This window comes from Emiliania huxleyi (genome assembly GCF_000372725.1).
Source record: "Emiliania huxleyi CCMP1516 unplaced genomic scaffold EMIHUscaffold_457, whole genome shotgun sequence".
NCBI classification, from domain to species: Eukaryota; Haptophyta; order Isochrysidales; family Noelaerhabdaceae; genus Emiliania; species Emiliania huxleyi.
In genome coordinates this window covers 43,442-57,152 of record NW_005198558.1, presented here as the reverse complement: position 1 = coordinate 57,152, position 13,711 = coordinate 43,442, and the positions used below count along the sequence as shown (strand labels likewise).

The 13,711-nt window shown below is 64.6% G+C and overlaps 1 protein-coding gene across 1 annotated transcript; it reads left to right on the top strand.

Moving 5' to 3' along the window:
- Positions 1 to 11,734: 11,734 nt before the first annotated feature.
- EMIHUDRAFT_470473 (hypothetical protein) lies at positions 11,735 to 12,690 on the top strand. Its single transcript, XM_005768480.1, has 3 exons — positions 11,735 to 11,778; positions 12,141 to 12,257; positions 12,324 to 12,690. Exons 1-3 carry the CDS (start codon positions 11,746 to 11,748, stop codon positions 12,528 to 12,530), a joined length of 357 nt encoding a protein of 118 aa, XP_005768537.1. The 5' UTR covers positions 11,735 to 11,745; the 3' UTR covers positions 12,531 to 12,690.
- Positions 12,691 to 13,711: the final 1,021 nt, after the last annotated feature.

Below are 13,711 nucleotides of genomic sequence, written 5' to 3'. Positions count from 1 at the left end.
GGGTCTAAGCAGTGTTAAGGGGCAAGTGAAAGAGATCTGAGAAGTTGATCAAGGTTCAAGACACAAGAGGATGAGGAACAGGAAGGTGGATCTGGAAGCTTGCAAATGAAACATGGAACATGCACACACAGACACACGAGTCACGAGTCACGATACAGATTACACTTTACAGTCGACACAAGAGTCAGAGAACAGAGTATAGAGAGAGCGCGCCCGAGCGCCGAGGCGAGCGCGCGGCGCGCGCGCATGTGCTCGTTCCAGGCCTCCTGCGTCCTGGTCCTGCAGCTGCACGCGCTGCACTGTGCACAGCCTGCACGCTGTAGGTCGCGTGCCGCAACCCGCGCAACGCGCAGCGTGTCGGAACGCACACCTCGACCACACGCACACCACACACGTGTGGGCGTGTAAAGTACAAAGAACAAGGCGGCAGCTCGGTGCGACCACACTGGCCCAGTTCTCGTGGTTGGCAGGTCGATCGAGCTAGACCTGCACACAGGAGGCTCCATCCAGCCTCCAGGGGAGACATTGTGAGACCAAGCCAGACAGAGTGCGAGTTGGCATACAGATCCCCCACGCAACAGTCACAGCAAGGCTCTGCACAGTAACGAGGCTCAGGAGGGGACGGCTAATCACCGCCTGACGGCCCTGCCCCTGGCTGGTTCAGCGCGGCCTTGCGCAGTGCCGGGCGAGAGCGAGGCTTCCGCAGCGTCGCCACCACCACCAGCGCGACTGCGAAAGCAGCCCCGGCGCAGGAGCCAACAATCACGGCAATCGGCGCCGGTTGGCTGCGGCGGAAGGGCGGTGTCAACTCTGGGAGGCTCGTGACCTGCACGTCAAGGAAGGTGGTGGCGGCCTCAGCGCTCGACAGCACGTCAATTATCTTCGCCTCTATTGCCTCGATCGCACTGACCGACGCTCCCTCGAGGTAGACTGTGACGAGGGTGCTGTTGAAGGAGCTGCCCTGAAGCCGCCCCTCAAGCCGCCGGTGGCGTCGAATTGGCGTCGAGCACTTGGCGTCGCAGTTGATCGCCTGGGCTCGGGGGGCGAGTCGATTGCACACACTGCGTCGAAACTCTTGGTCACAAGAAGGTGTGCTGATAGCCGCCCTGAATGATACCATCACGCAGCGATCACTGGACTCGCCGGTGCAAATTTCCGCCCGAGCTTGCGGGCAGGCATAGATCGGCGGCCATTTCATCTTGCACTTGTAATCGTTCTCCGCCTGCTGGGCCAGCACGCACTCTGCCACATAGGTTTGCGTGCGCACGTATTTGGTCTCGCACCGTCTTCGCCGTCCCGGCGTGCTTGGCCCGCTGCGCCCCCCAGCATCTCCGCACCAGGAACACTTGCCACCCGGGCAGAGGCTGGTTTTCGTGTCCGTGAAGGGCTGGTCGAACCCGCACGCCGCCTCGCCTGTCGGCGGTGACGGCGACGGCGGAGCTGCCGCCAGCTTGACGGGCGGTGACGGCGACAGCGGAGCTGACGCCCGCGTGATAGGCGGCGGCGGCGACGGCGATGGCGGCGGCGGTGGCGGTGGAAGTGGGAGCGGCGGTGGAGAGAGGGAGGAAGAGGGAGAGGGCGACGGAGCTGTGCAGGCATAGATCGGCGGCCATTTCATCTTGCACTTGTAATCGTTCTCCGCCTGCTGGGCCAGCACGCACTCTGCCACATAGGTTTGCGTGCGCACGTATTTGGTCTCGCACCGTCTTCGCCGTCCCGGCGTGCTTGGCCCGCTGCGCCCCCCAGCATCTCCGCACCAGGAACACTTGCCACCCGGGCAGAGGCTGGTTTTCGTGTCCGTGAAGGGCTGGTCGAACCCGCACGCCGCCTCGCCTGTCGGTGGTGACGGCGACGGCGGAGCTGCCGCCAGCTTGACGGGCGATGACGGCGACAGCGGAGCTGACGCCCGCGTGATAGGCGGCGGCGGCAGAGGCGATGGTGGCGGCGGTGGCGGGGGCAGCGGGAGCGGCGGCGGTGGAGGTGACGGCGACGGCGGTGGCGGTGGAAGCGGGAGTGGCGGCGGCGGCGGTGAAGGCACGGGCGGTGGCGGCGGCGGTGGCGGTGGCGGCGGCGGTGGCGGCGGCGGCGGCGGCGAACGCGAGGGTGGCCGGGGTGGTGGTGGGCGTGGCGGCGGTGGCGGCGAGCTTACAAACGTCGGTGGTGTTGGCGAGGGCGGTGGGGGTGGTGGCCTGGGTGACGGCGGCGGGGGTTTCGGCGGCGGTGGAGGAGGGCGGTCAGTCATCGCTGGCTCCGGCTCTGGCTCGGGTAGGTTACCACGGACCGTGATCTTTGCGTTCATGCGGCTATGCGGCGAGCAGTAGTAGGGGTACTCACCTGGAGAGTTGAAGGTGTACGACCATGAAGGTGTACGACTGTCAAGCCAGGGTGAGGCAAACCGACCGTCGGACATGCGGCTGGCACCACTTATGACGTTGTGCCCGGACGAGACCCATCTCACCGTGTCGCCCGCATCGATTGTCTTGGATGCAACGCTGCATGCTTGCCCTCGAGGGACCGAGCAGCTGAAGTCCCACTGAATTGTATGAAGCACCTGTACGGGGCAAGGAACTGGGCTTGGATGGTGGCAGGACTGACGGCCGCGACGGCCGTCCTCACCATTTTAAGCTCGAGCGGACGCACGCACTTTCCCCCGGTTTCTGCGAAACGTCTCAACCCCCTTTACAGTACAGTCGCGAGAATTCCTCCTCATCTACCCATTGAGCCGCCGGCGGAAGCAGGCGCCACAGCAGGCGCCCAAAGGAGGAAAGGTTTCACCCCAAATTCTGGCCCTTGAGCACTTCACCACGGGAACGGGGATGTTTGAGGCGGCGTGGATGCGGATGTCGGTCATGTCGGGTGTGACACACCGATCGTGCTACACACAAGAAAGAGGAGCTCTTCCAGCGGGATCAGGAAGGATGGGCAAGCGTAGTACCTCTCTGGATATTGCGGGGGGAGTTGTGGCCCTTCGCACCTGCTCAGCGCGCTCTCGACCCTCCCACTCACCACGTGCTTGCCCAGTATTATGCATCATGGTGTATTATACATGCTTTGTCCGTCAAACATTAAGAAATACACACAGCTTACCAATATCACTCGTCTCAGGTTTTGGGCTTGCTCTTGGGCCCCACAGGCACGTTGTAGGCGGACTTGCCTGGTCGCTTTGGCTTCACGTTTGGCCTCGCACTCGTGCGCGTCGTGGGTTCTCCGCGTCCGGCAACGTACGCCTCAGGCGGCGGGCGCGCCTGGGGGTGGGTGGTGGTGGTGGTGGTGGTGGTGGTGTGTGTGTGTGTGTGTGGGGGGGGGGGGGAGACATGAACATGAGAGAGAGGCCAACGGAGGTCGAAACGTCTTGGCTGGCACACCGTCTCATAGCTCGACGCGATCTCGCCCGCCTTGAGCGTATCTGGCTTGGCCGCCGCCCTGGCGAGCCGCGCCTCCATGTCTAGCACGCCCGCGGGTGGGAGACGAGGCGATGGCCGGTGGGCGGGCGCATCCTTGCTTGGGCGTTGTTCGCCCTGCTGCAGGTACATGGCCGCCCTTGCGGCGTTTAGTTGGACCCGGTCTCCACTCTCCGGCGTGGGCGCAACCCTCGAATGCGTGAGCTGCGTGCTTATTGCCGCGCGGAGGTGGCCCTGCAACGCAAGTACCCGAGCTGCCGCCTTCGGGTCAGCCGGGACCGTCAATCGCGTCACCGTTGCTTCCCGCGCCATTCTACCTGGCGGGGTGAGCGTGTGCGACTTCTCCGCCAGCTTTGCCGCCTCAGCCTCGGCCATGCCGACGCGTCCCGCCGATGGCATGCGGCCAAGCGTGCCGGCCCTGCGCAGCACGTTCTTCTCCGAGACGGAGCGCTCCTCACCGTCGAAGCTCGCTCGCTTCTCAAAGCCGGCGTCGACAACGAAAGGTAGGCTTGGCCAAGCAGGCTCAACCAGCCCGTCGACAAAGCGCTCCACCCCTCCGCCCACCGCGTGCAGCAAATTCTTGAGCGATGGGTTTGCGAAAAACTCGCTCTGCACCTCGCGGCTCGGCACAGATCCGCGAAACTCCTCGAGCGTAAGCGTCTCGAGCCGCGGCCGGATCAGGTCGTCAACGACCAAACGGGTCACCTATAGCAGTCATCTCACGCTTGCGCATTGGTTCACGCGGACACCACCAGGCCGTTCCTCCGTCGCGTGGCCGACCTGCTCCACCTCGTCCGCGTCTGCCGCCTCCCTTCCGGTCGCGAAGCCAATGTCCATCGCGAGCTGCGCCTACGAAAGGATGGAGGGGAGCGGGCTTCAACTGAAGGCGCCGGGACAGTGCTGCGGCGGCGGTGTCCTCGCGCGCCTCATCAAAGCGGGCTTGGATCGCCTGCCGCGTGCACGCCTCGGCGAGCACTGTCGCCTTTCCAAGCGTGAGGTGGCTCTCCACCACATCCAACACGATCTGTACCGCCGTCGCGTCCGACTCGACGATCCGCTCCTCACCGATCGTCGCGAATTCGGCGCAGCACGCTGAGGCCAGCGGCAGTGCGAGGTCAATGGCTCGCTGCTGCGGATGTCCAGTCAGCGCCTCCTTGAGATGCACGAGGGCAGTCAGGTCGTCGGTCGCCTCGACAGGCCCGCCCAGCGCCTCGCCGCCGTGGGCCTCTGTGTCCAACTGGTGCACTGCATGCGCTGCCTTGAGCAGCGAAGGGGGGATGTGCACCGCCGGCTGCGCGTTTTGGATGCGCTTTGCCCCCGCGTCAGCCACAGAGTCGAGCCAGTTCGCGCACTTGGCGAGGCGCAGTTTCTCGCTCTCGCCATCGCCCGAGAGGCTCTCGGCGACGAGCCAGCCATGATTCGCGATGAGATTCGGAGTGAGCTCGGCCGTGAGAGCCTTGTGGCTGCGGACGAGATTGTCCGCCACCCGCGGCCCAAAGAGCGCGATGCGCTCGATGTCGTAGTTCGGGCCAATCTTGCGCATCCGTCGCTTGCGCCGCCGCCACGCGCATAGCAGCAGGAGGAGGAGCAGGAAAAGGAGGGCAGCAAACGCCGCGGGGACGACCACGGCCGGCGAGGAAGCGGCGGCCAGAGTGGTACCCGCCGCGGCTGGCGGGACGAGGGCTGCTGGAAGTACCACGGGTGCCCCCACGGGCAGCGCTCCGCTCGCAATAACTGCGTTGGTTGGCGCAGAATTGCCGGCGGCGTCGAGCAACAGCCCAGCAATAGCCCGCACGGAGAGCTTCTCGTCGCCGTTGGGAGCAGCAGAGAGGAAGACGGCGACAGTGATGGTGCTTGCAAAGTCGGAGAGGCGTCGCAGCGGCGTGCTAGCATTGGGCATCACTAGAGCAAGCGAGTCGACGACAGCCGTGCCGTTTTCAACCAGCACCTAACGGAACAGAGCATGCTCTAGCAGTACATCTCACCCTTGACAGGACTCACGCGCGCAAGCGGTGAGCACCTCGATTTCTTCTGCGCGCGGCCCCCCGCCACTCGGGGAGGAGACGGGCTCGGACATTTCGATGAGCAGCACGCCCGCGGCGAGGGAGCAGTCGGTCGTATTGTCGACGCAGTTGTGATCAGCCATGCCGACTAAGGCTGCGCTCGCGATGGTCGGGGCAGAGCAGTCGCGCACACTGGCCGTTGCGGACCACGGCGAGTCGAGTCGCCCGCTGACTTCTCCCGACAGCACAGACCCTTGAATTGAGAGGGCGAGCGGCTCGCCGCCCGCTAGGGCCAGCCTCTCCTGCGCCGAGAGGATAAGCAGCGACGTGCTGTTGGCGTTGGCAACCTTGACATGGCACGAAGTGCCATTGAAGTCGGCGCAGCCCTCGCCAGTGCCGACCTGTACACAGCCGTCGAGGGATGGGCGTCAACCCCGCAGCGGGGCAGAGTGTGCGGGGCAGTCGGCAGTAGCTCACAGAGATGGCCGGGTCGGTCCAGATGTCGCAGCCGCCGTCACCTCGGACCTCGTAGGCGGTGCACTCCAGCCGCTCCGAGCAGTGCACCTCGCACTGCGCAGCCGAGGCACTAGCATGGGTCGCTCGAGAGGCGAAATCGCCAGAGCAGACCACGCCACCCGAGCATATCGCGGCGCAGCAGCCGGCCGAGCCGTCGTATCTGGCCAGCGAGTCGACGGCGACCAACCTGGCCGCCGGGGTCTCGAGGTGCCGTCCACCCAGCATCACGGTAACCTCCTCTACCTCGAGAGCTCCACCGGTGGCGACGCTGGAGACGGGCTCACCAAAATCGATCGTCGCAACGGCGCCGTGCCTCCACCCGACCACCGTGCCCTCCACCTCGGAGCAGGCGTTTGCCGTGAAGGAGGCCCGATCCGACCACGGAGGCGGGGCGGGAGGTGGTGGCGGCGGCGGTGGAGCGGGCGGCGGCGGCGGTGGCAGAGCTGGTGGCGGCGGCAGCGGTGGCGGGCGTGCTGGAGGCATGGGTGGCGCTGGGGGCGGACTAGGAGGAGGATTGGGTGGCGGAGGCAGTGGTGGCGGTGGGGGAGGGCTGGGAGGTGGAGGCGGGGGAGTTGACGGAGGGGGCGTCGACGGAGGTGGGCTCTTGGGGGGAAACAGTGGCGGCGGTGGGGGGCGAGGGGGTGGGGGTGCTGACGGCGGTGAGGGCGGATGGGGAGGCGTCGAGGGAGGCGACGGAGGTGGTGGCTTTGGTGGTGGTGCCGATGGTGGCGGTGGCGATGGCGGGATCGCTGGCGGTGCAGGCGGCAGCGAGGGTGGTGGCAGCGGCGGCGGCCTCGGAACGAGATTTGGTTCAAAGGGTGGAAGCGGCGGCGATGATGGCGGCGGGGAAGGCGGCGGTGGCAAGGGCGGCGGTGAAGGCGGCAAGGACGGCGGCGGAGACGGAGGGGAAGGAGGGGAGATCGGAGGTGGAAATAGCGGTGGGCTCGCTGGGGGGGAGGGTGGTAATGGCGGCGGCTCCAGCGGCGGCGGCCGAGGAGGGGCGGCTGGTGGCAAAGAGGGCGGAGGTATCCCCGGAGGTGGGGAGGAGGGCGGCAGCAGCGGTGGAGGAGGTGGCGGAGGCGGGGAGGCTGGAGGGCCAGGCGGTGGCACCGGCGGCGGCGGGGAAGGATACAAGACCCTCTCTCCACAATCGACGCAATCGCTACCGTAAACGAGACACGCGCTGTAGTCCGCCCCGCTGCCGCCTGTGAGTTCGAGGGGGCCATCGACACTTAAGTTGCGGCGCAGCGCCCCGCTACATCCTCAGGCTCCGAGCGCAGCGCCCCGCTACTCCTCAGGCTACTCGTGTGATTCACCGTCGTCGCAAGTGCCGTCGCTCGAGAACTGACACGACTCATCGCACATGATGATGGGGTTGGCGGGCGGAGGTGGCGGCTGGGGCACGACGATGGGCGCGAGCGGCGGCTGCTGCGGTGGCGGTGGCGGCGGCGGCGCGCTCGGGCTCGCCACTGCGGTGCAGAGCTGCGAAAAGGCGGCGCTGATGTCTGACATAGACGCGCCGAGAAAGGCATACTGGGAGTACGGATTGCTCGCCATGGCCTGCAACGCAAGGGGGGCGCTTTGCACGAGGCGTCGTGCGAGGAAACACGCGGGAGGGCAGGGGCGAGGAGTTGGCGGGGGCCTGCAAAGTCTGCTCTGCCGCTCCGGCAAAGCCGACTGCATAGAGCGTGTGGCCGGCCGCCTTGAGTAGGATGGCCTGTAGAATAGCGTCCTTGTCCGTGGACCCGCTCGGGGAGGTTTGCACGCCGTCCGTCAGCAGGAACACGTAACCAGGCACGCCCGACTCCCCGCGGCCGTTGCTATCGAGCTCGTTCCTCGCCGCCTCCAGAGCACAAGAGATGCAGGTGCCTCCGGATGGGCTGTAGCTTGAAATGACGTTCATTGCCTCCTCCCGACTGTCAGAGAGGCTGAGGTCCACCTCACAGACAGTGCTGAACTTGATGATTGAAATTTTGGCCAGCGACGCGCCCAGCGAGAAGCTCATGACAACTGACGCTGCAAATCGCTTCACGTCGGCGGCAATCGACCCGTACGCCGAGCTCATGGAGCCACTCTCATCGAGGATGAGAACAAGGTCGACTGCGGCGCTGCAGGACGGCGAGTACGGCGGCGGAGGCGAGGCAGGCGGTGGCATGGTGCGTGAACCGCAGTCGTCACAGTCAGTCCCAAATGCACAGACACTATAGTGAGAACCTTCGCCGCCATCGTCACAGAGGAAGTCGCTGCTCCAGCTGCACGTGTTCAAGCAGCCGGGGCTGGAGGCGGCGACGAGTGGCATCACGAGGTAGGCTAGCCGCATGCTTCAACAAAAGCGTGTGGCTTGCCGAGCCGACGAGCGACGGTTACGCCGGCCGGCGGACACTGAAATCGAAAAGCGCTCGCGAAGTTGTTGAGGTTATTCCCACCTGCAGTCTAAGCAGTCTATTCACAGTCTAGGCAGTCTGAAGCAGTCTGAAGCAGTCTGAAGCAGTCTGAAGCAGTCTGACCCAGTCTGAAGACTTCACAGGACAGACTGCTTAGACTGCAAGTGGGAATAACCTCTGAGGCCTTGGAGTGCCGAAAAAAGAAAAAAGAACGCCCTTCCTCACGAACACTGCACGCATTCGAGTGCCCTGCCTCTCCAGGGCAGCCAGTCTCTACCAGTGCTGGTGCGGTCCACCAGCTGCCTACCACCAGCGTTGCAGAGGTTTTTCGGGTGGTACTCGAGATTCGCGCGCAGCGCACTGAACGAATTGCATGCTGCACGGAGAGCATGCATCCGAAAGTAATTGTCGTTGGGTAAGTCCCGTCCTTCCCAATCAAAGTCGACCTCAAACCGCACCGTGCCGTAGATCTGGCTGAGTGCCGATCGAAGACTGCTCAAGTATGCAGGCCGCCTCTCGTCTGTCATTACGAAGATGCGACTCGAGTTGGTCGAGCGCTGGAGGCTGGCGGCGTTCCGTGCGACTGCCGCCACGTCTGTGCAACCAGCAGGGTAACGCCCTTCAGTGATCATGTCCCCCATTCTCAAATGCATGCACGCGTTGGGGCAGCTTTGGTCATCAGCGCAGGACGCGTAGCGACCGAAGAGATCAGCGATAACGTCCCCACCAACCCGAAGGGCGAGCGCGGACAGCTCCCAAGTGAAGGCTGGTGTCAAGCGCGCGTGCGGCGCGGTTGGTGAAGCAGCCGTGCGCGAGGCAAACTCCGCATGCAGGTCCGACCAAAAGTCCCGGCTCGGGAAGCTCAGCTCCAACACCGGGACCTCCCCATCGCGTTGCAGCAGCCACTGTCGCATGTAGGCGCCGTTGGGGACTTGGTCTGACAGCCGCTGCACGCGCCCGTCGGTTGGCGCTGACCTTGTCAGCGTCGTGGGGTCGATCGTCCAGTAAGTGTCCCACCACAGGGATGCATCCACGCGGCGGCCGTCATTGTGCGACTCGCTCAGAGTCTCCCGTGGCGGAGGGACGGCAGCAACGCAACCCCACATCGACGCAAACGCGGCACAAGTTGCGAGCTTGCCCGTGATGTCGCCGATGCCCGCGCGGCCAAACATGCTGCGGTCGAACCGCACGTAGCATCGCGGTGGCGGGTGCGGTGAGGGAGGTGATGCGGGAAGCGGTGTGGGTGCTAATGCAGCCACCAGCGAAGTCTGACTTAAGCTGTCAGACTCTTCGCACGCCGGAGCAGAGGCACGCCCGGCGCCACAGTTGAGCATCCCCCCCGTCTCGTCACACTGGCACCGCTCGCTCGCCTCTGCGCCCGTCCGCAGCTCCAAGGGAGGGCAGACGCCACACAGCTCCTCTGACGCACAAGCCCCGGTGCAGACCACGAGCTCGGTCAGGTCACGATCTCGGCGCGACTCGTGCACCACGTAGTGAGACGTCTCAGCCCTGAAGAGAATAGAGTCGTATCCCCGATTGACCGCATCGGCGCACCAATGCGCGTCACCTATGGCTCAAAGCTCAGTGTTCAGTCCTGTACTCAGGGAGGGCGGACGCGGCGCTCCGTTGCAGGCCGTAAATGCTGCCAAAGAACTCGGAAGCCGTGCTGCGGCTGTCGAAGCGCAAGGCGCGGCCGACGTTGACGAAGACGCCCGTGCCGCTGGCGACGAAGAACCAGCATCCGTACGGAATCGGAGTCTCGTCATGACGGTAAAATTGCCTCACGGCCGTCAGCCCCTCGCAAGAGTGCCAGCGGAGCCGTCGGCAGGAGCGGCCCCAACGCGTCACCTCCACCCAATCTCCGTCTCGAATCTCCTTACTCCGGTGAGTGCTTCCGTCGTCGCATCTGCGCGGGTTGTACAGCAAGCTTCCCTCGTTCGAGGCCCACCGTGTGGTGCCTCGCGCGCGGCTCACGTTGCCGCTCGCAATCTTGCTGCAGCAGACGTCACCCTCAGCCCCAAAGGCAAAGCATTCCTCCGAGTCGGGAAAGAGCTCATGGACGTGGGCCCGGGCGGCCTCATCCTGCAGTGAGGACGTCGAGTACACGAGCTCCTTGGTGCACATATCAACGTCAGCCCCGATCCCATACACCTCCTCGACGTATGCTCGGAGCGGCGTCTGGGGTTCCGGCTGCATTCCATTGTCGACTACGCGGAGCAGCTCCACCGCAATGCGGTACGGAAGGAGCAGACATAGCACACAGAGGAGGCACACCAGCAAGCACTTGAATGCGCGGCAGTAGGGCACCACCTCAACAGCAGCTGCGAAGGTGCTGGCGTGCTCTGGACTGCGGTGACCGGCAGCCACTGCAGCGGCCACTCCAGACTCCAAGGGGCTGTAGCGCTTGCCCTCCTGCTTCACCACCGCGCGGCCGCCCGTGGCAACGGCGCGCATATCGTGCTCGGAGCGTGCTCGCACGCTGACACTCCGCGGCGGGCGCTCGGCGCAAGTTCACAGCCTTGTTATTCACAGACCTTGTTATTGAGAAGAAAATACGTCCTATGGCGCTTTGCGCTGGTCTATGAGAGGTTGAGGTGCGAGCCCTGGAGGCCCTGGGGATGGGGGGAGACTACCCGCGGGCCTAGAAGGCCCGCGCGCAGGGGGGTGGGACATTGAGTGAGATAGATTGATTGAAGGCGGAGGTGGAGGCGGCAGGTGCTTGCTTGGCGGGTGCGGCTGGGAGCGGCTTTGGAATCAGGACCCCTCAGAATGGGGTCTACGAAGAGGGGGTGGCTTTGGTTGGTCACGATCGGGACGGATGACACGTCTGATGCAGACATGCGGTCACCCTCGATTCCTGTTTGTTGAATGTTGATCCCCTCTTCACAGTAGGGTGATAAGAAACAAGAACCTCGCATTCACAGCGCGGCAAACCTGGACGCGGGAGGGCTGGAGGCATGACGGAGGCTTGCGCCGCGAGCCAGCCGCGAGCCAGTATTGTAGCGAACGCGCGCTCTCTAACCATCGTTTCCTGAAAGAGCGGCCCGGAGTCGACGCTCTCTCGCAGCTCGGCCCGCCGTCTTCATTGTTGTGCTGTGGGAGAAGCAGGCCACTGTGCGAACACCTGTGCGCTGCAGAAGGCACGCGACTCGCACGCGCTGGCATGATCAAAATATTTTTTCTTGATAGAGAACGGCATAGCTTTTAGGTGGGGCCTCGCCGCAAACGCCTCCTCCCACCCTCCACCCGCGCCCGCAGCCTCCTCCGCACACACACACACACACACACACCGCCGCCGCACGCCTCGTCTCCCATGGACCCAAACCCGAGCCGCCCTCCCCGCCGCGGCTGCTCATCGCCGGCGCTTGCAAACGAACACTACAGCAATCACACCACCCTGCACGGTCGTCTGCGTTCCTCCCGTTTCGTAGATACAGCAAAATGGCGCCTACCACGACCGAGACCATGATCATCGTGCGCGCCCGGCCCCCGATCCTCCTCCGCTGCACCTGGATAGCACGTCGCCACCGCTCGCCGCCGCCTCGCCTCGTTTTTTGACCGCCGCCATGGACGCCCGACCCCCGATTTCATCGCCGGCCAAGCCCCTTGTTGCCCTCACCGCCGCTTCCCTGGCCCCCGTTCCCCCGTCCCCGCCACCGGGATCCCCCTTGGATCCTTTGCCAAAGAGGAGCCCCGCCGCACCCATCACCCGTTTTCCCCCGCCCCGCCCCCCCACCCCCACCCGCCCCCCATGAGAGCCCCCCCTCGGGAGAGGGCCCCCCCACCCGCACCCATTCGGTCCCCCCCCCCCCCCCCCCCCGGCCCCGCGCCCGCAGGAGATCGTCGACGAGTCCCTCGAGGCCGCCGGCATCAGCCTCCCCTACATCAAGAAGCAGCTGGGTGACAAGTACCCCGAGGACTTTGGCGAGATGAACCCGAAAACGGCAAAGAAGGCGCGTCGCCCCTTGTATTAGCACCGAGGTTTGGGGACATGCGCCTGTGTGTGTTGTGTCGAACAGGTGGTGAAAGCCGTGAAGTCCGCGGAGGCCAAGTCGCTGATTAAGAAGGCGGCGCGCGGCGAGAAATGGCGCACGATCCAAACCATTCCCAAGGGCGCGAAGAAGCAGCCGGCGGCCAAGCCGCAAAAGAAGAAGGTCAAGGCGGCGGCCAAGGAGCCCGAGCCGGTCGTCGCGGACGAGTCCTCGGACCCCGACGAGGAGGAGTGAACGATGCGCTCGACGCCGAGTCCCAATCCGTTTGACCGTCTCATGGGTTGGCTCAGACTCTCGCGAGGTGAGGGCCCAGCGTGGGAAAGGTGGGCGCGCCGCGCGTGCCCCCCCGTTTTGTGCTCGGTCTTTGTCTTCAAAAGGAATCTCCTCCGCGTGTCGTTTCACTCCGCAGAACGTTTCGATTGCGCAAAGGGACGCGCGTCGCGTGATTTGGGGCCGTTCGCTCAGATAATTTGCGGGGCATGTGGGACTGGGTGGGGGTGGGGGTGGAGAGCACAAACGCGCCGCTCGTTGGCGACGAGACGAGAGATGCGCGCACTCTACCACTCTCCCAGGCGGAACGGGCGACGTGACCGAATCCATCCGTCCTTGCGGTTTTGTGTGCAGGACCTCGTCGCCAGTTTTGCGCCGTCCTTCGTGAAGCCATTTGTTGAAAGGCTGGCCGCTGTTACTGGGCTGAGCCGAGGGTGCTCTGTACACATCGTTGTGTGCTCATGGATCAGGATCTGGCAAAACGGCCGCGCGTGTTGCGACCCGCGCTTCCGTAGCGCCTCGGGGTGCCACTAGTAAGACTACGGCTTGCACTGGCCACTGCGTCGCGACCGACCTCGTGGCGGCGGCGGCGGCGGCGGCGGCGGGAGAGGCAGGGGCCAATAAATATTTGAGGAAACGCCGCAGAGCGCGCCCCGCCGCGTCGCAGCGTTCTGGCCTCTGCCTTGCGCCAGCGCTGATGCGATCGCGTCCGCGCCGTATGGCTCCGCGCTTCGTTTATTTGGGACTGACAATCAAACACAACCCCCCCCCCCCCCTCTCTCTCTCTCTCTCTCTCTCTCTCTCTCTTGGGACTGGCGCGCACTGGCACTAACACTCGAAAAAAGAATTTTACTAGGCCTAAAAGTGCCTTGTTATTGAGAAGAAAATACGTCCGATGGCGCTGTGCGCTGGTCTGTGAGAGGTTGAGGTGCGAGCCCTGGAGGCCCTGGGAATTCACAGAAGGTTGCCCCATAGGTGATCTGTGATCTGTAAGGGTCCGCCCGCAGGCGCATTTTGTATACCGAGGAGGGGCCCGGTGCCGAACCTGTCGGGCCTTAAGACAGCATTGTAGATCCCTGGGCGTGGGTGGTGGAGAGGGCGGTCTGTCAGCGCTAACCCGCCGGGGCGGGCCGGATCCACGCGCG